General features: G+C 35.1%; 3 protein-coding genes and 1 long non-coding RNA gene across 4 annotated transcripts in view; 1 reads left to right on the top strand and 3 right to left on the bottom strand.

Moving 5' to 3' along the window:
- Positions 1-856: 856 nt before the first annotated feature.
- On the bottom strand, positions 857-6,395 carry LOC132103471 (nuclear receptor subfamily 0 group B member 2-like). The gene is made up of 3 exons (XM_059508601.1): positions 6,322-6,395; positions 1,967-2,570; positions 857-1,421 (listed from the first exon to the last, which is right to left on the bottom strand). The coding sequence occupies exons 2-3, from the start codon at positions 2,478-2,480 to the stop codon at positions 1,180-1,182; spliced, it is 756 nt and encodes a 251-aa protein (XP_059364584.1). The 5' UTR covers positions 2,481-2,570; positions 6,322-6,395; the 3' UTR covers positions 857-1,179.
- A 1,432-nt stretch (positions 6,396-7,827) lies between these two features.
- Positions 7,828-17,101, bottom strand: LOC132103470 (polyadenylate-binding protein 1A-like). Its single transcript, XM_059508600.1, has 15 exons — positions 16,540-17,101; positions 16,010-16,203; positions 15,817-15,932; positions 15,513-15,652; positions 14,802-14,896; positions 14,578-14,715; positions 14,406-14,501; positions 13,080-13,352; positions 10,893-10,983; positions 10,702-10,812; positions 10,466-10,614; positions 9,449-9,533; positions 8,352-8,482; positions 8,109-8,201; positions 7,828-8,016 (listed from the first exon to the last, which is right to left on the bottom strand). The coding sequence occupies exons 1-14, from the start codon at positions 16,730-16,732 to the stop codon at positions 8,115-8,117; spliced, it is 1,899 nt and encodes a 632-aa protein (XP_059364583.1). The 5' UTR covers positions 16,733-17,101; the 3' UTR covers positions 7,828-8,016; positions 8,109-8,114.
- A 3,605-nt stretch (positions 17,102-20,706) lies between these two features.
- Positions 20,707-25,590, top strand: part of LOC132103469 (uncharacterized) — a 20,624-nt gene continuing 15,740 nt past the window's right edge. The window contains exon 1 of the long non-coding RNA XR_009423390.1: positions 20,707-20,861. This is a non-coding gene — a long non-coding RNA (uncharacterized LOC132103469). The remainder of the gene's footprint in view (positions 20,862-25,590) is intronic.
- Positions 25,459-25,590, bottom strand: part of LOC132103466 (trypsin-1-like) — an 18,111-nt gene continuing 17,979 nt past the window's right edge. Inside the window, exon 10 of the mRNA XM_059508596.1 lies at positions 25,459-25,590. This exon is cut by the window's right edge and continues 190 nt beyond it. The gene's annotated coding sequence lies outside the window, so the exon portion shown is untranslated.

The following is a 25,590-nucleotide window of genomic DNA, read 5'->3' as shown; positions in this document are numbered from 1 at the left end:
TCCGAAGTGCACACACACAGAGCAGTGAACACACACACACACACTGTGAGCACACACCCGGAGCAGTGGGCAGCCATTTATGCTGCGGCACCCAGGGAGCAGTTGGGGGTTCAATGCCTTGCTCAAGGGCACCTAAGTCGTGGTATTGAAGGTGGAGAGAGAACTGTACATGCACTCCCCCCACCCACAATTCCTGACGGCCCGGGACTCGAACTCACAACCTTTCGATTGGGAGTCCGACTCTCTAACCATTAGGCCACGACTTCCCTTAAAATGCATCATTTCATGTACTATATTTTAAACAAGGCCGTAGGCTTCAGAAACTTTTGTTTGTGTTGGTCTTAATCATCACAAGAGGGCACTATAGTACATACTATCTAGAAAGGAACCCAAACCTGGAGCCACTGATCCAAGACCAGCTATGAGTTATGCTTTCTTGTGTTTTTGTGTATATGGTCAGTTCTGACATTATAATATTATGTCTTTGTCATTAGTTTTGTTTCTGCACAAATCTGTTGATCAGGCACTATTGTATAGTTTTTGTAAAGAAAATGTCCAAACTTGGTATACAGTCCATATTGCATAGCATACTAGCATGCTACTAATTCTACAGTATATAGCATACTATGCTCATTGGAACTCAAATGACGTTTACACATTTTAAAAATTTTATTTAAATGTCCAAATACTTTTTTGGGGGATGGTGTACATTGGTTAAATAGTTTTAGGGCTTCTGTTGTATGCAAAAAACATCAGTGAGAGAATTGTTTTGATTATAAAATTAGTATAGTATTTATAAAACAGTTACATAGAAGTACAAGACAAACACACAAGTCATACCAACATGTGAAAAAAAAAGATTTAAATGCAGTATATTTATGAACATACAAATGTTTTCCTTTAACTTTCTCACAGAGACCATACACGAACCTCCCGTAGGTGCAAAAAAGGGCAACAATCAGTAAATCACAAACTTGTGACCTAAATACCATTACAAAGGTGCAGTAATTTCATTAAACAGTGTAAACAATAAAGATGTGCTGAAGACTGTAACTTGTCAAATATATCAGACGTAACCCTTTTCATCCAGCGATCACACCTCAGTTTTCCCATGAACACTGGAGAAGATAATGCTCTAGGGAAAGTTCGAATTCAAGCAGTCCGTGAGTCTTTGGGTCACTACCTCGAGAAAAGCATGTCGATCAACAAGTCTAACAGATCTGCCTGACCGATGACCGGCCGAAAGAAGAGCTCTGTGATGAGACTCGGAGTGATGGTCTTTAAAGCGGACGCGGTGAGGAGGATTCGGGCAAAGCGCCCTCGATCCTCTGGATGAAGAGGGACAAGGACCTCCTTGAGAGCATGCTGAGCTTCATACTGCAGACCCTCGATGAACAGAGACGCCTTCAGACCCGGCACATCTACAGATAGACAATAATGGGTGAGTGCATTGTAAAATCTATGGCTAAACGCATTAATTTCGGTAAAAATGACAGATATTTTTAATAACTAAATTAAAATGGCATTTTTAATTAAATTATTTTTAATATATTTTAATAAAATAAAATAATTATACATTAAAAGTAATTATTTATTACATTAAATGGATAGAATTTATTTTTTTAATTATTAAATAATGTAATATATATATATATATATATATATATATATATTCAGATTAAATTACAAATACATTTTTATATATAAATTCTTTTGTAAAAAATAATCATTTAAATGATTAATCTTATTAAAATCATAGTAATTTATACATTTAATTAATAATTTTGGAAGACATTTATTTTAAATAATTAAATCTATTTAAATAAACTTGAGTTAGAAAAACAGTGTTAATAAAATATTAACTTATTTATATAAAAAACATTTTTTATTTCTTATGTAATATTTGTAACTACATATCATTTAGATGTTTTAATGTGCAACAAAATGTTGGTTTTGGAGACCGTACCTGGATTGAATATCACAGTGCCTTTCAGATAAGCGTACTCCTTGGGGCTTAAATCCAGACTCCAGAACTTCTTGAGAACTTCTTTGAGCGTCTGTACGCCGGTCAGCGTGGGCTGCTCTGGATCAGAGCTCAGCGTCTCTCGGCCGTTGAGCAGGATTCTCTTCAGCATGCTTGGAGCGGGAGAGTCGTGGACCTCGAAGTGAACCCGGTCCTGAGCCAGACCCAGAATGAAGAGCGGAGCCCAGCAGTTCTGCAGCAGAGACAGCTGGTCTTTAGGAGGCAGCTGCTGGAACGCCGGCAAACTCTTCATGAAGTGCACGGTCTTCACCAGCACGTCTGAAGCCACCTGACACGTCTCGCTGGGAGTCTTCAGACAAACCGTCCTGCGCTTCTCACAGTGGCATGTGTGAGGAACCCTCTTGTAGCTCGGCTCGCTCGGAGTCGAGCCGCCTCGGCTGAGGATGTTGAAGAGGATGGCGTTCGACTGTCCGATACCGTCGCATTCGCAATCCATGTCGTCACCAAATACGTGCAATCGTCTAGAACTCAAACCTCATGTAGACTGAAAGCCGTGAGAGACTCGCATCTGTCTCTGAAACGGCTCCTATTTATAACAAGCATTCATGTGATCGAACTCCTGAACCTTGACCTGTCAATCTACATCTACTGTGAACACAACAACTGTTTAGCAATTGGGTAAACGGAGATAAGACAGTTCAGTGCAAAGCCACTGTAGGCTGGGAAATACTAGAGGTGAGGCATTATTATCTCTGCTGGAGTCATTACACCAGGCCGTACCAAGCGACCAAGGACTCTTCAAGTACTCATTATATGGTCCCTGTCATTACAGACGAGCCTATAAACCTACAAACAGACGAATCCAGAACAGTGAAAGGTGAATGACCCTTGAGGAGGGGAAGGATGACGACGTTATTTCATCAGCTCAAATCAGAGCTGAAGATTAGAAGCTTATGCAGACATTCACCCAAAAATTTAAACAATGTCATTTAAAAAAAAAAAAAACACCATATCATTCCAAAGCTAAAAACGAGACATTTTGAGAAACCTCTTTGTGGTTTTTGTCCCACAGTTCCCAACGTTCTTCAAACAGTCAAACACAGAACAAAGTAAATCACACAGGTTTGAAACCGGAGTAAATTATAACAATGAGCGTTTTTTTCTGGGGAGAACTATCCCGTGAAGATGCATTTATTCAACCTGTTAACTCTTAATATTAAAATTTAAATGTTTACATTTGATGTTTTCATGAACTTACACGTTTTCACTTCTACAATACTCTTCCTAAGTATCTTCAGACCAAGCTCTAAAGCACTCAAGATGTACACTCATTTGAATTGTAAATGTCATTTTCGGGTCTATGCTCAAAAAGCGGAACTAACAGGTAAACAGGTTAAAAATATAATTAAACAGAGAAAATCCAAAGCCTGAAAGTATGTGGCAGAAATTTATTTATATAATAAAGATTTACTCTTCCATTATATTTACTATCTATACTATATTGCTCTAATTTTAAAAGTAGCTGTGTGTTCTAATAAAATGACAATTGATGGAATGATCGATATAAGTGGTGTATTACTATATCTTTAATATTTTACTAGTCACTGTGATTTTGATGATGCACCAGAGGGTGTTCATTTGTCTGTTTGGAAATCTACAATTTGTTAAAGAAAAATCTGAATCTAAACTGTACTTTAATGTGTCACATCCAAAGTCACTGTAATACTGTTATCATCCAAAATATTTATTAAACATTGGTGTTTCATTAATATTGTTGGTGTACGGTAAAAAACAAATATATATATATTGAGAATGCAAGTTGTAGCAAAATAAAACAAATTATTGGAGTATGTTTGCAATACTTCAAAATTTCACTTTTATTTGCTGTTTCTTTGTACATTTATTTCCAATTTCTGAGTGAAAACTGCTTCTACACCATTTTTTTGTGTGGTTTCTGACAGCAATAAGAATAACAGTGATTTTACCACGGTAAAGAGTGTTCTCAAGCACAACCCTGAGATCGACTCTGATACACCTTCTGGTTTTGTTTGCCTTTTACTGTTTTCAGACTTTCAGCAGAAAACAAATAGTGTTCATTTATCTAAAGAAAAATCAGATAAATTGACATTTGACTGACTGAAAAACTGACGCAATTAAACTCTTGAATTATATGTAAATTAATGCACAAACAAAATTGTGACTCAAACTGTAATGTGATCAACGAAATTAATCAACGCCATAAACCATCCATCAATCAGAATCAATTCAGAATTAAAAAAGTGTTTTCCACTACAGACCGTTTAGTACATTCTTGTTTTTCAGTAGCGTCACAATCATGGGCGGCTTTATTATCTCAGCAGTGCCTAGCACAGAGAACTAAACCAGATAAGATAATTACTATATTGCTTTCAATCAAATCAACAAGTAGCTACTTGAGTAATCCCACTTACATTTCCATTATGAATATTATGTTCTACAGGAAATAGTTCCATCATATTTGTTGTTAACGTAAATAATTCTTCTGGTTTTAAAACTAATGTGAAATAATCTGCAGTATGGCAGAAACAACACTGCATAATCCATACGGTATCTATATAATTGTCATAGTTATTTACTATATTCCTTGTGCAGTTCAGCAGAATGATGATGAAGATGATGATGCTGTTTTATAGTGAACATGCACTTCATCAGGATCAGAACGTCTGGGGTTAGATCGCACGAATCAGTGTCTGAATCATAGTGATTTAATGACGGGCTGTAAATGGGTTTGATAAGCTCGAGTTTACTGAAGGTCGAGACAGTCCGAGACAGACACTGAGGACACCACCTTATCACCAACACGATAGTAAGAAAAAAACTTGTGCCAGACAAACGAAACAAGAAAACAACTGCTCAAATTGACCATGTATTCGCTTTAGAAACGACTACATGTTTAATATCATGCATGCATGCATAATCGAATATGAAGTGTTGATTTCCATGGTGCATGTTCTTAAAATGTAAGGATTTTATTTGGACTTTTCTTTATTTGAAGCATAAACATTTAATTTAGTTTCAGTTTCTCAGGAAACAAAACTTCTAATGTCATTTAAAATTGCCAGTAAATCATCTTGATTTCAATACATTTGGAAATTGACAAAAATAATGGATGTTGTTTCAATACATGCAACATTAAATGCCACTTTTTTTGCTCTTAATATATATCTTATCAGTAGAAAATGATGTGTTCCTTGAGGTCCTAAAAAGTACACAGTGTGATGTGTTTGAGGTGTGTTTGATTAGGGACACGTCCAACATGTGCAGTGTTGGTGGAACTCCAGGAACAGTGAGAAAACACTGATGTCAACAACACGAAAAAGCCAAGAGCTTTTATAACACTGTATAATCATCATATAAACCTAATCCAAATATGCAGAGGTTAAGGAACTGATATATAGGCCTACAAAAACATCTAACCTGAACACACATTCTGACTTTATCTACATGATTTCCCACAAAGGTTTTAAATCATTAAGATCTTCTACAACTTGCACAAGCAACTGAATGATTTTATCTCCTCAGATTATTTCATTGGCCGTGCAAGTTGTTGTTTAGGCTTGGATCTCATTGGTAAATCAATGGCAAAACATTGCAAAACTATTCAAACATGTTGACAAGAAAGATGCGTGTGTGTGTGTGTGTGTGTGTGCATTTATGTATTGTAAACTCTTAATATATTAATTCTGAAAGGTGTGTTTGTTTTTTGACTGTTTGAAAGACTACATTTAACCACTTTGACAAATTCCAGAATTTACACTATTATTATTATTTTCAATTTAATTTGTACCGCACCCATTGATGACCTTAATATTCCACTCTAGTCTTATCAACAGGACGTGATTCATGTTTCTCAATGACAGCATCACGAATCTATTTATATTTCAGCTTTTATGACGCTAATAAGAATGACTGAGCTGTAAAGTTGAAGGCCAGGTTAAGATCGTTTAGTTTTCTTTCGGTTGGTGCACCTGATTAACCTGTTTTCCTGTCAGTATAAGATGAGTAACTGTAACGGGTTCGAGCTGAAACATAGAGGACCGTCACATAACTATCAGGGGTTTTCACTTAAAGGCCTAATAACACACACAAAAAGGCGATATATCGATGATTTAGCTCAATTATGTCGAGTTTTAACCAACACCACCGCGTTACGAATAACGCGAATCCACTCGATTCAAATCCGCCTCAGAATACAATCACGTACACGCTGGTATTCTGACCTAAAGTTCACATTAACGTCCTAAAACATAAAAACATACGTGTTTTCAACTAAGTAAGAGTAACTGTATCCAACTCACCAAATAAGATGCGTGATGACACGGAAGTCAAGGTTTTAATATCTGACTGAATTTAGTTGAACACGCGCTCGAAGTTCGCGCCTAAAAACTGAACGCGGATGCTAACGGTCGACTCGTCTTTATAATTAATTAGATATTTATTTTTTTAAACAAATGCAACTGGTCTCTGTGCTTCTCTTTTTCGTAAATATCTTAAACCTGTCCTACATAATGAAAAAATAAAGTAATTTTATTTTTGAGCGGTACTCTTGCAATACGCTGCTGTAACCGTCAATCATAGATCTGTATAGTATACACATCAATCAGACTCATAGAAAACGTTTTTTTCACCATAAAATGTACACATTATATAAAGAAAATATAGGAAAGGTTAATTGTATTTAAGAGTACCGAGTTATTTCTCCCAAGATTACACTTGATCCAAAGCCGCCAAAGCGATATGCCAATAAAGACCAAAAAAATTATGCATTACCCTAAAACGTCTTTCATCATTTCTTTTACTGCTGCTGCTGTCTAGTGTACCTACCTATAGATGTGCATCAAGAACTGAGACTTACACGCCTGATAGAAATTAAAGCCAGATTTACACATTGAATTCCTAGTTTACAGCAACATGCACTTTTAATAGTGACAAAAAAAACCCAAACCAAGACTATTTTTTTGTTAAGATATAATAGGTTAAATACTTATTTTAATGAATTGAAGGGTGAAAATGTTCTCTTTAAAAATAACCAAGTATACTTCACTTTAAGTCACCAAAATCAAAACTGGATGAGCTGGTTTTGGGCTTCATTGCGAAGGAACTCATTCACATAAAACAGCCTTGTTTACAAGTTTGGGTGAGTAAGAGCAAAACTCACAAGTTTAAGTATTTTACTTATTTTGTAGCAGAAATAAACTACTGTAGAAACTAAAGCTAGATGTCATGTGTGTAATTGGAGTAAAGTGCACAGGTGCTTATTCAAAAATGCAGTGAAGTAGAAAGTAAAAGTTGCTGATGTCTTTGATGCTCAGTAAAACTAAAAAGACACTCCAGTACAGTAACTAGATTTACACCTCTGTTAACTTGTAACCAACATCCTTAAAACAGGCATTTAACTTCAACTCAAAAAAAATACTAGACATCCAAGAACCGCTTCTCCCTTGATCATGTGCCAAATGTCGTCACTCCATCTTATGACTGAAGACATTAAACTGTTATGAATGCCCATGATCCTTCAGGGCATAAACCCCGAGATCCTCAGCGGTCAGACCTCAGGTCACTCAGTGAAGCTTGAAATGTTCTTCCTCTGACGACACCACATCAACATGCAGGTTTATCAGCTTCAGTCAAACTAATAATTCATAATAAAAACACACATGAACGATGATAAATGTTTAAAGTTTTATTTATCCAAGCAGTTTAATCCAATGTACGTTTCCAAATGTTCAGCCGTCAACTGCGAGAGCACAATTGAGAACGAGCATTCATTAAGAAGAATTTAAGAAGAAAGGAATGTTTTGGAATTTTAAAATTAAAAGTTTTCTATTTTTTTGTAATTTTTTTTTGTTTTAATATCATCAAGGTGGAGATTTAGTCTCAACCTGGCAAACCATGTCACCGTGTTGTTTTTTTTCTGTTTTGAGTTTCTGTTTTTTCGATATTTATTTTCTTTTTACTTTTTTATGTGTCCCTCTTGAAGACGGAGAACCATTCTGAGAAAAAAAAAGGAAGACAAATCCCAAACATTAGAAAAAAGACAAGCAGTGAGAAAGTATAATATAATATAATCCAGTTCTCCGGTCACCTGGTGTTAGACGGCTGGCACAGCGGTGCTGGGTGTCTTCTGCGCAGCTTCTTTGGCCTGATGAGCCTGCAGCACCGCCACTGCTTCATCCACCTGGAATTAACAAAATCATCATTAAACACCACTTCAAATACAGACATACCTGACATTTCATTACTTTAATCACTTAAAGTGGTGAGATAACCACATCACCGCTATCAGGAAAAGACCAATAACTAAGCAGAGCGTCCCGAGAGCACTGACCTTTGACCTCAGAGACTCCGGAGACTCCAGCATGTGCAGCAGCTCAGAGTTGTCGATCTCCAGCAGCATTCCGGTGATCTTTCCAGCCAGACTGGGATGCATGTTCTGGATGAGCGGGAACAGACGCTCACCTGTCGCGGAAGAGAGCATGCATGAGACATTTAAAATTTGGTATCTTTACTTTTATCTCTACTATCCCATTTAAAACTAAATTTACAAGTTCTTTTATATACACAGAATTTGAATTTTTTTAATGAGAAATTGCACGTTAAATGCAAAGTCCAAATATGCTTCCACTCTCATTCAGTGTAACATTTATGTGAAAAACTACAACTACTTCTGACCTACACCAACCAGTCATAAAGGTCAATTTTTCAAAACTGAGATTTCTACATCATCTGAAAGCTGAATAAATCATCTCTCCATTGATGTGTGGTTTGTTAGGAGGACAATATTTCTCTGAGATGCAACTATTTAAAAATCTGGAATCTGAGGGAGCAAAAAAAATCTAAATATTGAGAAAATCATCTTTAAAGTTGTTCAAATGAAGTTCTTAGCAATGCATATTACTAATCAAAAAATTAAGTTTTGATATATTTACAGTAGGTAATGTACAAAATATCTTAATTGAACATGATTTTTACTTATGATCCTAATGATTTTTGGCATAAAAGAAAATCAATTTTGACCCATTCAATGTAGTTTTGTATATTGCTACAAATATCCCTGTGTTACTGATGACTGCTGTGCTGCAGGGACATGATTATACAAGTTTAAAAAACTATTATATTTAAAATGATTGGTAAACCCTACAGTTTTAAAGGATAATGGTAAAGATTTAAAATCATTTTAGGGCGGTGCTGTGATCCTTAAATATTGTTTTTCTGAATGATTCTGGTTCTAAATGTGTCTCACAAGATGTTTTGGTATATTTGAACTATTCTTACAGTGGGTGTCTTCTGTAAAACATGGTATACAAAAATAGAAAAGTGTATGATACTCATTTATGGTAAAAAAAAAAAAAATCCTAATTTAACAGGACATTGTAAGATGGAGAAGAAGAAAGCATCACAAGAGGAATGAGAGGATGAACTCACCGAGCATCTGCTTCTGTTCTTGTGGAGGGGCGGCAGCCAGCATGGACGCGGTCAGAGGCTCCTGACCCTGAACGTGGACCGCAGGCTGAACCAGAGTCAGACAGAAACACGTTAGGAAGAAACACACGCACTGTGACATCCGTCTGACGCAAATCACTTGACACTCGTAATCTCTGCATTCATCAGATTAGAGCTGGACTATTATATATGGTTACATTGTTTGCAATAATATAATCATGCAGTTGAGATTTGCCACACACACACACACACACACACACACAGTCGGTCAAAAGTTTGGGATCAGAACAATTTTTTGTGTTTTTTTTTTACAGGAGTATCTTCTGCTCATCAAGGTTGCATTTATTTGATCAATTAATGTTGTGAAATTATTATGATGTACAACACATTTCTCTATTCTAATAAACATTTGATTTTAATGAATTTATTTTTATATTTATTATTTACTCCCGTCTTTAGTGTCACATGATCTTCAGAAATCATTAAAATATGATGATTTATTAGAATTATTAATGTTGTGCGGACAAATATTTTTTTTTGGAAGCTGATCCTTTTTTTCAGGATTCTTTGATGAAAGTTAAAAAGAACAGCATTTATTCAAAATATAACTCTTTGCTATCACTTCTTAACTTAACATCCTTTAATCTTTCAATTTTTTTTGAAGGTTTCCAAAAAAATATTTGGCAGCACAACATTAATAATTCTAATAATAAATCATATTATTCTGATTTCTGAAGATCATGTGACACTGAAGACTGGAGGAATGATGCTGAAAATACAGCGGAGCATCACAGAAATAAATGACACTTTGAAGAATATTAAAATAGACATTTTACGATATAAACGTTTTTTTCCTGTATTTTTGATCAAATAAATGCAGCGTCAAAAACATTTCAAGTCTCAGTGACCCCAAACTCTCGGCCGGTCGTGTAGTTGGATCTGGGTTTCTCGAGTTATTTTAAACAGCACCCCTGAGCTCCAGCTGAAGCGGGTCAGTACCTGCTGCATGGACACCTGCGGCTGAGAGGGCATGTGCTGCTGTGGGTTGCGGACTCCAGGTGTGTACTTGTACTGCGGCACTCCTCTCACCTGAGACGTTCCTGTGGGGGCCCCTGCGGCGCTGGGGCGAGGGCCCATGGCCTGAGACGCTGTGGGGAACACAGAACACACTCAGGATCAGTGAGCTGTGGAGTAATGCGCTCGCTGCATGTGTGAATGCCAGGCTCATAGCTCACCCATGCGCTGGGGCGCGATCACCCGCGGGACCTGTGAGGCGGGACGCACGGCCCCGAAGCCTTGAGGACGGGGCCCTGAGGGTCTGACGGTGTTCGGCATGCCCTGGAAATCTAGAACACAAACGAGAAGCAAAGCAGTGAAGCGGAGCTCTGTGTGAGGCACTGGAGGGGATGTGGGCGGAGCTACTCACGCTGAGGGCGGACCCCCTGAGTGGCCCAGCGAGGACTGGGGCGGAGCTGAGCGAGCTGACTGGTGGGATAGTAAGCTGCACGGTTCTGAGCCTGTCAATCACACACAAGACAGGAAGTGAAAACCACATGACGACTCTTCATGCTAGAATCATCTAATGCAGCTTAAAGAATAAATTTAAGTGAACATCAATAAATGTATATATTTTCCAAATTTCCAAAAGGAGGTGCCAAGTTGTTTTAGTAGCACTTCAAAGTTTGAAAATGTTTGTTTTAATGGATTTACATAACATTTAGTCAATTAGAAGACTTTTATCCAAAGTGAGGGCAACAGAAGCACTCAAAGTCAAAGAGAGAGCAATGATATCCAAGCGCTATAACAAGAAAGTTTAATTCAAGTACACATAGCAAGGTTTTTTTTTTAAATCATAATAAAAAAATGAAAACGTACCAGTCATATTGCACAAAAATCAACTTCATTGTAAGGGAAAATATGATTTAATTCCCCAACGCCACATAATTATTCTTGTTTTAAGCATTACACATGTTCAACTTCTCAGAAAAAAAAAAAAAAGACTTTGTGCTCATTTAGTCTTGATTTAATAATGTACTGTGCGTGCAACGTTTAATGCCACGACTTCCTGTTCACATACAAGACATTTTTATGCCTTAATTTGTGAAAAGGCCAGACTTCACGACCTCTGCTTGACCTTTTATTTTGACATCCAGCACGTGAACACTGTAGTGTCTTCAGTTTACTAAATTGGAGCCGTTAAACTAAGCGTGTATGAAAGAGATGCATAGAATTAGCTTCATTAACGTCAGCATTCAGCAAAGACACGTTTAAACAAGTCACTTTCATGGAGCTTTCTGTTGCTCAATACAATAAATTCACAAAAAGCAGTTGTGAAATCGGTGTGGAGATGTCCTACGCACTCAGAATTCCCAATCACGTGGATCCCGACAGCAAATATTCCCTGAACACTACGAGGCGAGCACACCTTCAAACGGGACTGAGTGGGGTAACAGTAGGGCCCTATGAAATCAGTTACAGTTTTTCCTAAATTCCATTTTTTAGTTTTAATTTTTTTCGATGACTCTTTAATAGTTAAAATAAATTTGATTAATCAAAAAGCATGTCTAATTCATAAAATCATAAAAAATCATAAAACTACATTTCACACTTGTTTTTTTATTATTTTATTTTATTTTTTTAAACACTGCCGATTTGATTTAAGATCACTTGGACATTTTTGTCCTTTTCTGTTAAGTTTTTTTTTTTATAATTTTCACACAGTTGTGTATTTTTATTGGAATTTTACTAGTTCACCCCCATTTCCTTAAATGTATTTTGCACAAGGGACACAAAATAGATTCTCTCAGGACCTTAAAGACAAAAAAAAAAAAAAAAAAAAAAAAGTCCCTAATGAAACCCATTAAATCTGCTATTTTTAACCACACTGCCATTTAACCGTAAAAAGATTGAATCTTTGTTAATAGGCTTTCATTCTGTTGACAAGGCTTCAAAATGTTTTTTTTTCAAAATGTTTCAAAACTTTTACTAGATTTACTAGCCTTTTTTTCGGGTTTGGCCTATAAAGCAAATACTCGCTTTATTCCTTACTTTCTGCTTCTAGAGCCAACTGGATAAATAATGCAGCTAAAATTGTGTGGTTTATATGTGTAAAAAAAAAAAAAAGTGTGTGCATGTGTATGCTTGTAATATTTGAGAGAAAATCTGTGAAGTTCTGCCGCCATCTAATGAGGAAAATCTGGTACTGCACCCAAACAACATCTTACTAAAAGCTCATTTTTTAAGATATCCACCTCAAATTCAGAACTTAACTTGATTAGAGTTACGGCTTTGATTTTCTAGCAGGTTTAGAGTTCAACACGTTTCATAAAATACATATTTTCTATTAAATATACTCATTTTCATAAACTTAATACAAATTTTTCTGGTTTTAGTTTTTAAAGCTTTCAGTAATCCTCAGTGGGTCTTTTTTTAAATTAGACCAAACTCATGTCTGCTACCAAGTTCTTGACATGGACATTTTTGTCCACTATGGACCTGTGTGTAACTGATGTACAGAGGGGTTAATTCGATACATTCCTGTGATTTCCGTTTTTAAGCCTAGACTCCGCATCATGCGTGTAAACCACAAGGGCTTGTAAGAGTGTCCTCTGACCTGTGGGATAGCAGCCATGAAGTATCCTGAAGGTGGCGCTGGCTGGTAGGGGTTGAGGACGGGGTTGGGCACGGCTCTGACGCTGGCCATCCTCTGCATGTACTGACTGGTGAGATGAGCCTGACGCTCCTCCTTCCTCTGAGCCAGCGCCACATACAGCGGCTTGGTGGCCACGATACGACCGTTCATCTCCGTCACAGCTTTAGTGGCTTCTTCAGGAGACGAGAAGCAGACGAAGCCGAAGCCCCTGCTGCGGCCGCCTTCCATCATCACCTGGACAAGAGACGCCGAGGTTAAACACACACACACACACACACACACACACACACACACGCTGATGTTCGGTGTGTTCAAACACACACTTGTTTGGATGTATATCACACACTTCCATGTCTTTCCTTCAGTAACAGGTCAACTCGACGGGGAACCAAACTATTATATTCAATTCCTATTGATTTACAGAACTAATTTTATTACAACACTATTATATAGATATATTATTTATATAACACTATTGTACATTCATATAGAAGTTTAGAATGGTTAAAAAGTCTACACTATTATATTAAATTAACACTTATTTGTAAATATTTGTACATTTTATACAGAGTTGATATTTTTATACAAACATCCTGTTACATTAATACAAAGTTGAAATGTAGAATATAATCGTAATTTATAATCATATTATAATATATTATATTTATAACAAACTGCTATTTAATTTTAGATATTTATATAGTAGGTTATATATATATATATATATATATATATATATATATATATATATATATATAACATTTCAGAAAAATATAATAAACATTATAATATTATATTTATAACAAACTGCCATTTAATTTTAGGTATACGTTAATTCATTTTATAATAAAAAATTATAGATATATATATAAATATAATATACAATTAAAGAAATTAGTATTAAAATATATTTAAATAACATTAGTGTATTTTTCTTACATTTCAAAATATTATAATAAACATGCAAATAATTTAATTGCATGAAAACATTTAAATTGCACATAGGCAAGTTTTACAATGATCTGTTTCAACTCAGGTAAAATATAAACATTTGTCATAAAATCTTGTTTTTATGATAGATTTAAATCAAATTTCATGATACAATTGAATTTGAAAGATATCAAAAGTTTTTTTGTGATGGCAAGCGTGATACAAATAAAGTTTAGCACAATTAATCAAGCATGAACAGGAAAAAGAGTTGAGGCTAACAGATTGATCTCTGGATTTAAGAATTGATGAGGGTTCATTCAAATGTAAATCGATTAAAGTCATCTGGCTAGTACACACCTTAGCACTGGTGATGGTGCCGAATGGGGAGAACTCTTTACGCAGACGCTCATCATCGAGTCCATCGTCCAGATTTTTCACGTAGAGATTGACTCCCTGTGGAAGAGGAGAATGAAAGTTGACGTACAGACACGCTGACCCTTCACCTCTCTCATCAGCATCATCAGGTCACCTGGTAGCGCGTCATGCGGTCCTGCTTCATCTGCTCAAACTTGCGCTTGAGCTCTGTCTGACGCTCTCCCTTCTTCTGAGCGCGCCCCACGTACACCTGCTTCCCGTTCAGCTCTTTCCCGTTCATCTCATCCACGGCCTGAGCATCAGAGGAAGTGCGTCAGGTTACAACGCTGCAGTGATGATCTCAAACCACACAGAGGCTCCACAAAGGGCCTTCCTCACCTTCTGGGCGTCCTCGTGCCTCTCGAAGCTGACGAAGCCAAAGCCTCTAGATTTACCGCCGTCATCAGTCATGACTCGAATACTGAGCGCTGGACCTGCACACACACACACACGCACGCGCACACAGACGGAGACACAAGATCAGATTCATGTGATGAGGTCAAAACATCTAGAAATAAAATGCACCTAAATAAAACATTACGGCCCAGTTTCACAGACAGGATTTAGACTAAGCCAGGATTAGGCCATTGTTCAATTAGGAAATTTAAGTAATTTTTTATTAACATTCCTTAGAAGAAACATTACTGGTGTGCATCTTGAGACAAAACAAAGGCACTGATATATTATAAGATCAGTCGGTGCTAGTTTCTTTCAGTTGAAACAGCTCAGACTTACACTTTAGTCTGGGACTAGGCTTAAGCCTTGTCTATGAAACCAGGGGTACAAGTTTCATTCATACACCGGTAGTGTATATATTAAAAAAAAAACTTTCAACTAGTTGCAAAGGCAACATTTTGTACTTAACTGAGCTGAATTAATAAAACTAAATATATACATGTATAGTAAAAAAAAAAAAAAAAAAAAAAAACTTGATTCATATAAACATGCATGCATTTAAAAATATAAAGTATATATAAAAATACATGAAAACTAAAAATAAATCTAAAAAAAAAAAAAGTATATAAAAAATGTATATGAAAAAAATCTCACCAAACTTGCTGAAAATCTCCCTCAGCTTCTCGTCCTCCATATCTTCTCCGAAGTTCTTGATATAAACGTTAGTGAACTCTTTTGCGCGGGCGCCCATCTCTGCCTCGCGCTCCTTACGAGACTTGAAGCGACCCACGAACCTGTGAGAGACAATGTTTTATTATTTTTCTATTCTAAGCTTTCTTACTACAAATAAATAAAGTTATAGGTTTTTACTAAACTTGCTTGCATGAGACGCACTCATCAAGCTTCACTCCAAACCAAACACAGTTTAGTTCAATGCGGTTCATTTTAACACACTTACACTTTGCGATCATTGAGCAACATGCCGTTCATTTTCTCGATGGCTCTTTCTGCAGCCTCGTGGGTCTCAAAGTGCACAAAGCCGTATCCTTTAGAGCCGTTCTCATCACAAACCACCTTCAGAGAGAGAACAGCAGCTGAGCACGAGCACAAACACCTCACACATGCGTCTCACAGCACACACGCGTGCTCACCTTGCAGGACAGGATGTTTCCGAAGGCAGAGAACGTGTCGTACAGGGCCTTGTTGTCGATGGACTTGTCCAGGTTCTTGATGAAGATGTTTCCCACGCCGCTCCTGCGCAGGGACGGGTCTCGCTGGGACCACATGATGCGCAGCGGACGGCCCTTAATCACGTCAAAGTTCATCGTGTCCAAGGCGCGCTCGGCTGAGACAGAGAACACAAGCAAACTAACAATAACTACTGGACTCAAACACTACAGCTATTGCTTTACATTTATATGAGTGTGTGTGTGTGTGTGTATATATATATATATATATATATATATATATATATACACACACACACACATATATACACACATATATAAATACACACATACATACACACATACATACACACACACACACACACACACACACACACACAGCAATAAAAATATAAACGACACATGGAAAAAAAATTCTAAATAAGAGAAATTTTAAAATATGGTAGGCCCTTAAATATCTAATGTTTATAAGAGATATATAGAGCTCGGCTCACCGTCGGCGGGCTGCTGGAAGTTGACGTAGGCGTAACCGAGCGAGCGGCGCGTCATCATGTCCCTGCAGACCCGGATGGAGAGGATGGGTCCTGCTGGACTGAACTTCTCGTACAGCATGGCCTCCGTCACATCTGAGTGCAGATCCCCCACATACAGAGAGGCCATCGGGTAACTGGGCGCGCTGGGGTTCATCCTCACGGACCTGATTGAAGACACGCGGACACGATCGAAACAGCTCGGGTTCTTCCTCGAAGACGGTTAAAGACTCACTTAGAGACGGATTAAAACGCGTTCGGTGCGGCTCGGCGTCGATGTTTCGGCGGTTAAAGCTGATTAAAATCTCCCCAGGCCTACTGCGATGCTACTCTGCGATCAAACTCCTCCAATCTGCCGCGGATCCTGCTTCACCGAGGCATTCGGTACTAAAAGTAGATTTTTTGTTGGTATTTTTCTTCAGTTTTGTGATTTTTTTTTGTATTTTTGATTTTTTATATAAGATGTGTGCCGCGGTTCTGAGGCACACGCGCTCTCTCTCGCACCGCACAGAAGGGGGAGAGAAGCGGAAGTGCGCCTCAGATAAGAAGATGTTCTCGCCGGATGTTGCGCGAGGTTCTTTTGTATTCTTACGTAAGAGCAGAGTAAGAGTCCGTGGGGAACGAAGCAGCAGACAAGCTGGCAAAGCAGGCTATGCAGGACACAAGAATAGAAATGGAAATACCATACAGTAGATATGAAATAAAAGCTATAATTAAAAAACAAATAAATCAAATATGGCAACATCAGTGGGAAACAGGACGTAAAGAAAGACATATGTATAAAATTCAGCCAAAAGTGGGGGAAAGTAGGTACTCAGGTGGAAGTAGAAGAGAGGAAAACATAATATCCAGACTAAGAATAGGACATACAGGACTTAATAAAACGATGCAATTAATATCCAAGCATCCGACAGGACGTTGTGAATGGTGTGGAGGAGATGAAACGGTAGAGCATGTAATTATGTATTGTGAGAAATATAAAGAAGAGAGAGAAAAGTAAATAGAAGAAGTTCAGAGTAAAGAGATTGGTAATATCTTGAGATACTTACTAAACCCAGTACAGAGTAACAACAGAGAAGCATTGTTTAAATATTTAGAGAACACCGGTTTAATTAATAGGATTTGAGGGAAGGAAATTTTGTTTTTATTATTATTATTATTATTTTTTTTAAACCAGAGGAGCTGAACACGCAGCGCTGGTTATAGCATATAAATTTACTAAGAGGGGAGAGAGAAGAAGATGGGGAAAGGGGTTAGAGTCTCTGGATCGAGTGCACAGTAGGTGGCGGTAATGCGCGAAATTGGTGCGAATCGCCAAAAAAAGGGAAGAAGAAGAAGAAGAAGAAGAAGAAGAAGAGTCCGTGCAATTATAGAATAAGAGTGTAGCGAATGACGCAGAAAATAAAGAAGAACGCCTGGGAATGTTTGAAGTGGACAAAATAGTCTGTCAAATGCATTAAATGTCATGTCAATTTAATCAAAGATCGGTGTGCGTCTTTGTTAAACAGAACTACGTTATTCTAAAAGTGAACTACTCTTTTAATATGGAACTCCGTTTCTGCCACGGGATAAAAAAATGTAAAAGGTAATTGCGATTTTTTTAAGCTCCTAATTTTGTCATTTTCTCGTAATTATGAGATTTGTGAGAGATATAAACTCGGACTTTAGAAATATACGACGCAATTTCTGAGAGAACCAAAACAGAATCACGAGATATATACTTAGATATATAACTTTTTTCCTTTTTTATTTTTATCCCCTGGCAGAAACAAACATCCGTGTGTTTATCTCCTATTGTTTTAATAAAAATTCAAAATGTATAAAAAAAAATACAGCTCTCTTGTGATCTAAGTACACATACAGTACACTCTCAATAAATGTTTTTGTTGTTTGTCATATTCATATATATATACAGTATATTTCTTTTTCTTGTCATTACTTGTTTTGTGTAAAATGCTTTGGGAATATTGTTTGGCAACATTAATGCTAATAAAGTTCTTTAGATTAAATTAAATTGCACTAATCATAGTGCTTGGCTTTAGTGAAAATAGTTTTTATTGCACAGGTAACATCCACGTCCCCTCAACTTTAACTCTAATGTGGAAAATGAAGTGTGGCATTGTGATGTCATCCAGGGAAGCACACACAATGTTAACGGGACAGTTCACCCCAAAATGAAAATGACCCTCAAGGCATCCCAGGTGTATATGACTTTCTTCTTTCAAATGAATCCAATCGGAGTTATATAAAAAAATATCCTGGTTTTTCCAAGCTTTATAATGGCAGTGAATGGGTGTTATTTTGTCAATAGTCCAAAAAAAGTCCACTAAAGTGCATCCATCATAAAAAGTGCTCCGGGCCTCCAGTTTTAAGACTTTATAAACCATAATCTCTAGCTTCCGCAAACCTTCGTACGCTCGTTCATTCCGGTGGATGATGTAAGAATAGCGTAAGCTAGCGAGAAACTACATTTGTTAACAGGAGCAAAGGAAAACCAGTCTCCTCTCGGCTGATATCGAAATCCTCCACATTTTTCTTTATAAATCCTCATTTTATTCTTCTGATTCGTGTTCGGTGTTTTATTTCGCTCTCTCACTTCTCATCGCACCTTACGCTTACGTTGAAGCTAGAGATTACTGTTTATAAAGTTTTTAAACTGGATATTTTTCTTACAAAAATGCATTGATTCACTTCGGGAGGCCTTTATCCACCCCCTGGAGCCATTTGAGGCACTTTTTATGATGGATGGATGCACTTTTTTGTTCTTTTGGACTGTTAAAAAAAAAACACCCATTCACCACCATCATAAAGCTTGGAAGAGCCAGGATGTTTTTAAATATATCTCAGATTGGATTCGTCTGAATGAAGAAAGTCGTATACACCTGGGATGCTTCGAGGGTGAGTTAATCATGGGGTCATTTTGGGGTGAACTGTCCCTTTAACACAGACGAGACCGGACAAACTGAACACACAGCAACTTAAGGATAATTAACTCACAAACCTGAACAGAACGACACAATTAACACAACGAAGGGAAACGGTACCATGAAGCCGGATTAGCTGGTGTGGAGGAAATGTGATTATTACCTGACATGTTATTATTTTATTATTATTATTTGCTTTGCTTTCGTTACTCTACTACAGAATGCTTCATCATCAGTATGCTTGAGTTTCTGATGAGCTGAAGGATAACAGGAAGTCTGTTTAATGTGTGTTTACAGGAAGTGTGCGACAGGAAATGTTGTTTTAGACACTTTTTAAGCAGCTTCTTCTGTTTACTTTCAACGTCAAACCATGTTTTTCTTACAATAGATTTACAATGTTACAAAAGTGCAATTTTAAGTAAACTATTTATTCATTTGATATAATTTATTTCATCACCCATATATAAATAAAAGTTTACTTTTAAGTGAGCTACTTATTTAAAGACAAGCATTTACATTTTGAAATATGCATGCATTTTGAAATAGATTTTTCTTTTAGGTTTAAATTGTATTTATTTGTTTAAATAATATTATTATTTAAAGAAAACAAGACAAAAGAAATAATAACAATTTTTGTTGCATTCAAGGAAGTTGGAACAAGTGTCAGAATGTCCCAAAAAACTGAAAAAATGCACTGGGTTGACAAACATTTATTACAAAATACATCATTAGATGAATTGTACCATTACATTTCACATGACAAGAGCATGTCATTATTAAAAGCTTTAAAGAATGTTGAAGTATTATAGATATATGATACGATACAGCACACAGATCAGCTCCAGTTTAATGAAATCCTAAAATATTTGGTTTATATTCACCAAAATATTCAAACAGATGAAGACAAGAACAACACATGATTTGAGATTTTTAACATTCTCTTCTCTTCTGCTTGACCAAAAATACAGTAAAAAATTTGATATATTATTAGAATCTAAAACATCTGTTTTCTGTGTGAATCTATGTTAAAGTGTAATTTATTTCTGTGATGCTCCGCTGTATTTTCAGCATCATTCCTCCAGTCTTCAATGTCACATGATCTTCAGAAATCATGAAAATATGATGATTAGCTGCTCAAGAAACATTTCTGATTATTATCAATGTTGAAAACAGTAATATTTTTGTGTAACCTGTTATACACTATTAAAAGAAATAATATTTTATTCATCAAAGTCACATTAAATTGATCAAAAGTGACAGTAAAGACATTTATAATGTTACAGAAGGAGTGGAGACAGGTGAAGAGCGCCACCGTGTGGACATTTGAAGAACTACAAAAACAAGACAAATCACAGCAGGTCAGTGCTGGATAGTCCTTTCACTCATGGACATGTATGTGATTAAATTATGTTTTTATTTGGGTATAACATTTTCTGAACAGCATGTCTTCAGACTAGCTTCACGATAAATATTGCTGTTAATGTCTGTGTGTCGTTATATCAGTGTATAGAAATTTACAAGATTTAATCTCATTCTTCCTTGCTTTAATTTAGGGGAAAATAGTGCTGTATTTGAATTTTTACATTGCCTTGAACATTTTAAATCTGCTTTAAAGAGACATGCACATAAGTGGTGGAAACTCATATAAATGTAAATGGATAAATATTAGCTTTGAATTTTTAAGTGCATTATAAAACGAACTGTATTTTTTATTTAATACTCATATTAAAATGTAATAGTATAACACTTTATTTTTTATTTTGCTTATTTTATTTTTAAAAATGAAAACAATAGTGCAATAATATTATAATTACAATAATTAATAATTTTGTTTTTTAGTTGCATGTTTAAAGTGTACTATACAAATAACTATTTATTAAATACTAATTTTAAATTATAATAGTATTATCACACTTTATTTTTTAATTAGCTTATTATTTTACTTAAATAAAATAACTAAATAAATTGCAATAACAGTATAATTAAAATAATTAATTTCTGTTGCATTTTTAAGTGAAATATAAAAATAATTATTTTTATTTAATACTCATTTTAAATTATTATCTTATTTTTATTTTGCTTAATTAAAAAAATTAAGTGCAATATTATAATTACAATTATTACTTATTTTGTTTTCTAGTTGCATTTTAAACATACTATACCAAAAACTGTATTTTTATTAAATACTCATTTTAAATTATAATAGTATTATCAAACTTTGTTTTAATTTGCTTATTATTTTATTAAAAAAAATAAACGAAACAGATAAAGTACAATAATACTATAATTACAATAATTATTTTATTTGTTTAGTTGCATTAGTTGTACTATAAAAATAACTACAGTATTTGTATTTAATGCTCATTTTAAAATATAATACTACCATCACACTTTATTTTTCTATTAGCTTTTTTTATTTAAAAAAATTAACTAAAGTGCACTATATATATATATATATATATTTTTTTTTATAAGGCATAGTGTGACAAGCCTAATGAAAAGCTTGAGTGCATCTCTGGATATAACGTCTGTTAAATGCACAGAACAGCATCAGACGATCTAATGATCTCATAATGAGTCTGATAGTGTTTCAGTCTGTATTGTATTGGATGTGAAGTGCTGGTGTCTCTTGAGCTTGCAGAAAGCCACGCACTCGTCTTCAGTGATGTACATCTCACATCTCCATCTCTCGCACCCTCAGACACTACAACATTACATAAACAATCTGTTTCTTTAAACGATCTTATGCATGAAGGATCAATGAATGACTGAAAAAATAAAACATGCAATTTGGTTTTGGTGATCCCTGATATCACAAAAAAAAAAAAAAAAAAAAAAAATATATATATATATATATATATATATATATAGACACATTAAAAATTAAACATTGTGCTAATTTGTTTTAGTATCCTGTCCTCTGCAATCATATAAATACAATAATGCATGAATTAATTAATTAATACATAAATATATAAATAAATAAAATGTGCGAATTTGGTGTTAGTGATTCCTGATATCATACATATATATACATTATATATATATATATATATATATATATATATATATATATATATATATATATATATATATATATACAGTACAGACCAAAAGTTTGGACACACCTTCTCATTCAAAGAGTTTTCTTTATTTTCATGACTATGAAAATTGTAGAGTCACACTGAAGGCATCAAGGGCTATTTGAGCAAGAAGGAGAGTGATGGGGTGCTGCGCCAGATGACCTGGCCTCCACAGTCACCGGACCTGAACCCAATCGAGATGGTTTAGGGGTGAGCTGGACCGCAGACAGAAGGCAAAAGGGCCAACAAGTGCTAAGCATCTCTCGGGGAACTCCTTCAAAACTGTTGGAAGACTGTGTGAATCTACAATTTTCATAGTCATGAAAATAAAGAAAACTCTTTGAATGAGGTGTGTCCAAACTTTTGGTCTGTACTATATATATATATATATATATATATAGTTTATCTTATATATATGGGTCAAAGACGAAAAAGTGTTTAAGCATAAAAAAAAGTGTAATACTTCTTTAAACTGTTGTAGCCCCCCCCCAAAAATGCAAAAAGTTTTCCGTTTTATTTAATTGCAATTTTGTGTTTGTTTTCCTGAGCAAAAAATAAATATCATACATTTTGCCCTGATTTACAGAAGACACCCAGTAAAATGTCATTCAGTGTAACAATGACAATGTAACATTATTTCAACCAAATCTTGACATTTTATTCTCCAAAAACTTATTTGAAACCTTAAAAGTAGACATTTTACTTACATTTAATGTGCTTTCTATGGACACAGAATCACTTTTGTACATTTTTCTTGATGCGGACATCTTAACGTCTTTGACCCATATATAAATTGTGCTAATTTGGTATTAGTGATCCATGATATAACAAAATAAATAAATAAATAAAACGTGCTTATATGGTTTAAATGTCCTCCACTATCACAAAAACAAATGAATGCATAAATAAATAAATAACAAGCTTCTCTAAGTGGTTTGCTTCAGTGTCCTGTGCTCGTTCATACCCAGCAAACTTCTGTCAGATGTGGTGAGATGAGTTCAGCTTTAACTTTTATAAGTGCATCAGATGATGTCTTTGTCTTGTATAACTGAACTTTCTGTTATGTGCTTGTTTCCGCTCGTGTCCGATGAATAATCACTAAAGCGCGAACACAACGTTTTGGAAAAAGTTTGGTCACTTACATTGTTTGTCTATACAGTGGAAGTCAATGGGAACCCCGACAGTTAAGTTACTAACATTCTTCAAAACATCTTCTCTTGTGTAAATAATGACAGGATTTATATTTTTAGGTGGACTATCCCTTTAAGAGAATGCTTCTAAAATGCTATGAGCTGATTTTGATTTGAAGCAATTAAATTACATTTCACTCACTATCAGTTAAAAGTACAGCAAGTTCTGCAACAAAGCAATGTTTGACAAAAAACATTCATAAATAGGTGAAAATTAATGTTATTCACAGAACTGTGGAAGCTTGTTTCTGCCTGGACTTTCTGGACTTTCAGAACTGCGAGATATGAATCAGAATTGTTATATACATTTAAAATTGTGATATATAAATCATAATTGCAATATAAATCAGAATTGCGAGATATAAATCATAATTGTTATATACATTTAAAATTGTGATATATAAATCATAATTGCAATATAAATCAGAATTGCGAGATAAATCAGAATTGCGATAAAAATTCAGAATTGCGAGATAAAAATCAGATTTGTGATATAAATTCAGAATTGCAAGATATAAATCAGAATTGTGATATAAATTTAGAACTGTGATATATAAACCATAATTTAAATATAAATCAGAATTGCGAGATAAATCAGAATTGCGATAAAAATTCAGAATTGCGAGATAAAATCAGATTTGTGATATAAATTCAGAATTGCGAGATATGAATCAGAACTGTTATATAAATTTAGAACTGTGATATATAAATCATAATTGAAATATAAATCAGAATTGCGAGATAAATCAGAATTGCGATAAAAATTCAGAATTGTGAGATATAAATCAGAATTGCGATATAAATTCAGAATTGCGAGATATAAATCAGAATTGCAAGATATAAATCAGAATTGTTATATAAATTTAGAATTGTGATATATAAATCATAATTGCAATATAAATCAGAATTGCGAGATAAATCAGAATTGCGATAAAAATTCAGAATTGCGAGATATAAATCAGAATTGTTATATAAATTCAGAATTCCAATATATATAAATCATAATTGCGATATAAATCAGAATTTCGAGATATAAATCAAAATTGCGATATAAATTCAGAATTGCGAGATATAAATCAAAATTGCGATTTAAATTCACAATTGCGAGATATAAATCAAAATTGCAATTTAAATTCACAATTGCGAGATATAAATCAAAATTGCGATTTAAATTCACAATTTCGAGATATAAATTAAAATTGCGATATAAATTCAGAATTGCGGTATATAAATCATAATCATGATATAAATCAGAATTGAGATATAAATTGAGAATTGCGAGATATAAATCAGAATTGCGATATAAATTAAGAATTGTGAGATATAATTCAAAATTGCGAGATATAAACTTCAAATCATGAAATATAAATCAGAATTGTGAAAAAGTCTGAATTTTGAGTTCAATGAGGAAAAAGTCAAAATTGTGAGATTAAAAAGCCGCAGTAAAACTGGTCTTCCATTCATAACCCTTCAGTAAATAACAAACAGATATTCACATGGTAATCTGAACTCACCTGTGAAGGTACGTGTAAAGCTCAAAGCAGCTTTCGTCACCCTCTAAACCAGTGGCTTTATGAAGATGCTGGTGATGTTCAGAGAGCCTAGAGTCACGTCAGCTCAGAAATATCAACAAGCCTCTGAGGGTCAATTACAAGAACTACCTAGCAACAACGGCTCATTCTAATCAATATTCATGAGCTGTCTTGATGAGTTTCCAGGTACATGATCAGATTCAGACTCAGGATCAGAGACAGTCAGAGTGAATCAGCTGAATAAACCACATTCCATTCATCACTTTGATAAAGTGTACGTGACTCC

The sequence above is a fragment of the Carassius carassius genome, chromosome 24 (genome assembly GCF_963082965.1).
Source record: "Carassius carassius chromosome 24, fCarCar2.1, whole genome shotgun sequence".
In the NCBI taxonomy this organism is placed as follows: Eukaryota; Metazoa; Chordata; class Actinopteri; order Cypriniformes; family Cyprinidae; genus Carassius; species Carassius carassius.
Note: the sequence above shows the minus strand (reverse complement) of the source record. Positions and strands in the feature narration are given on the sequence as shown.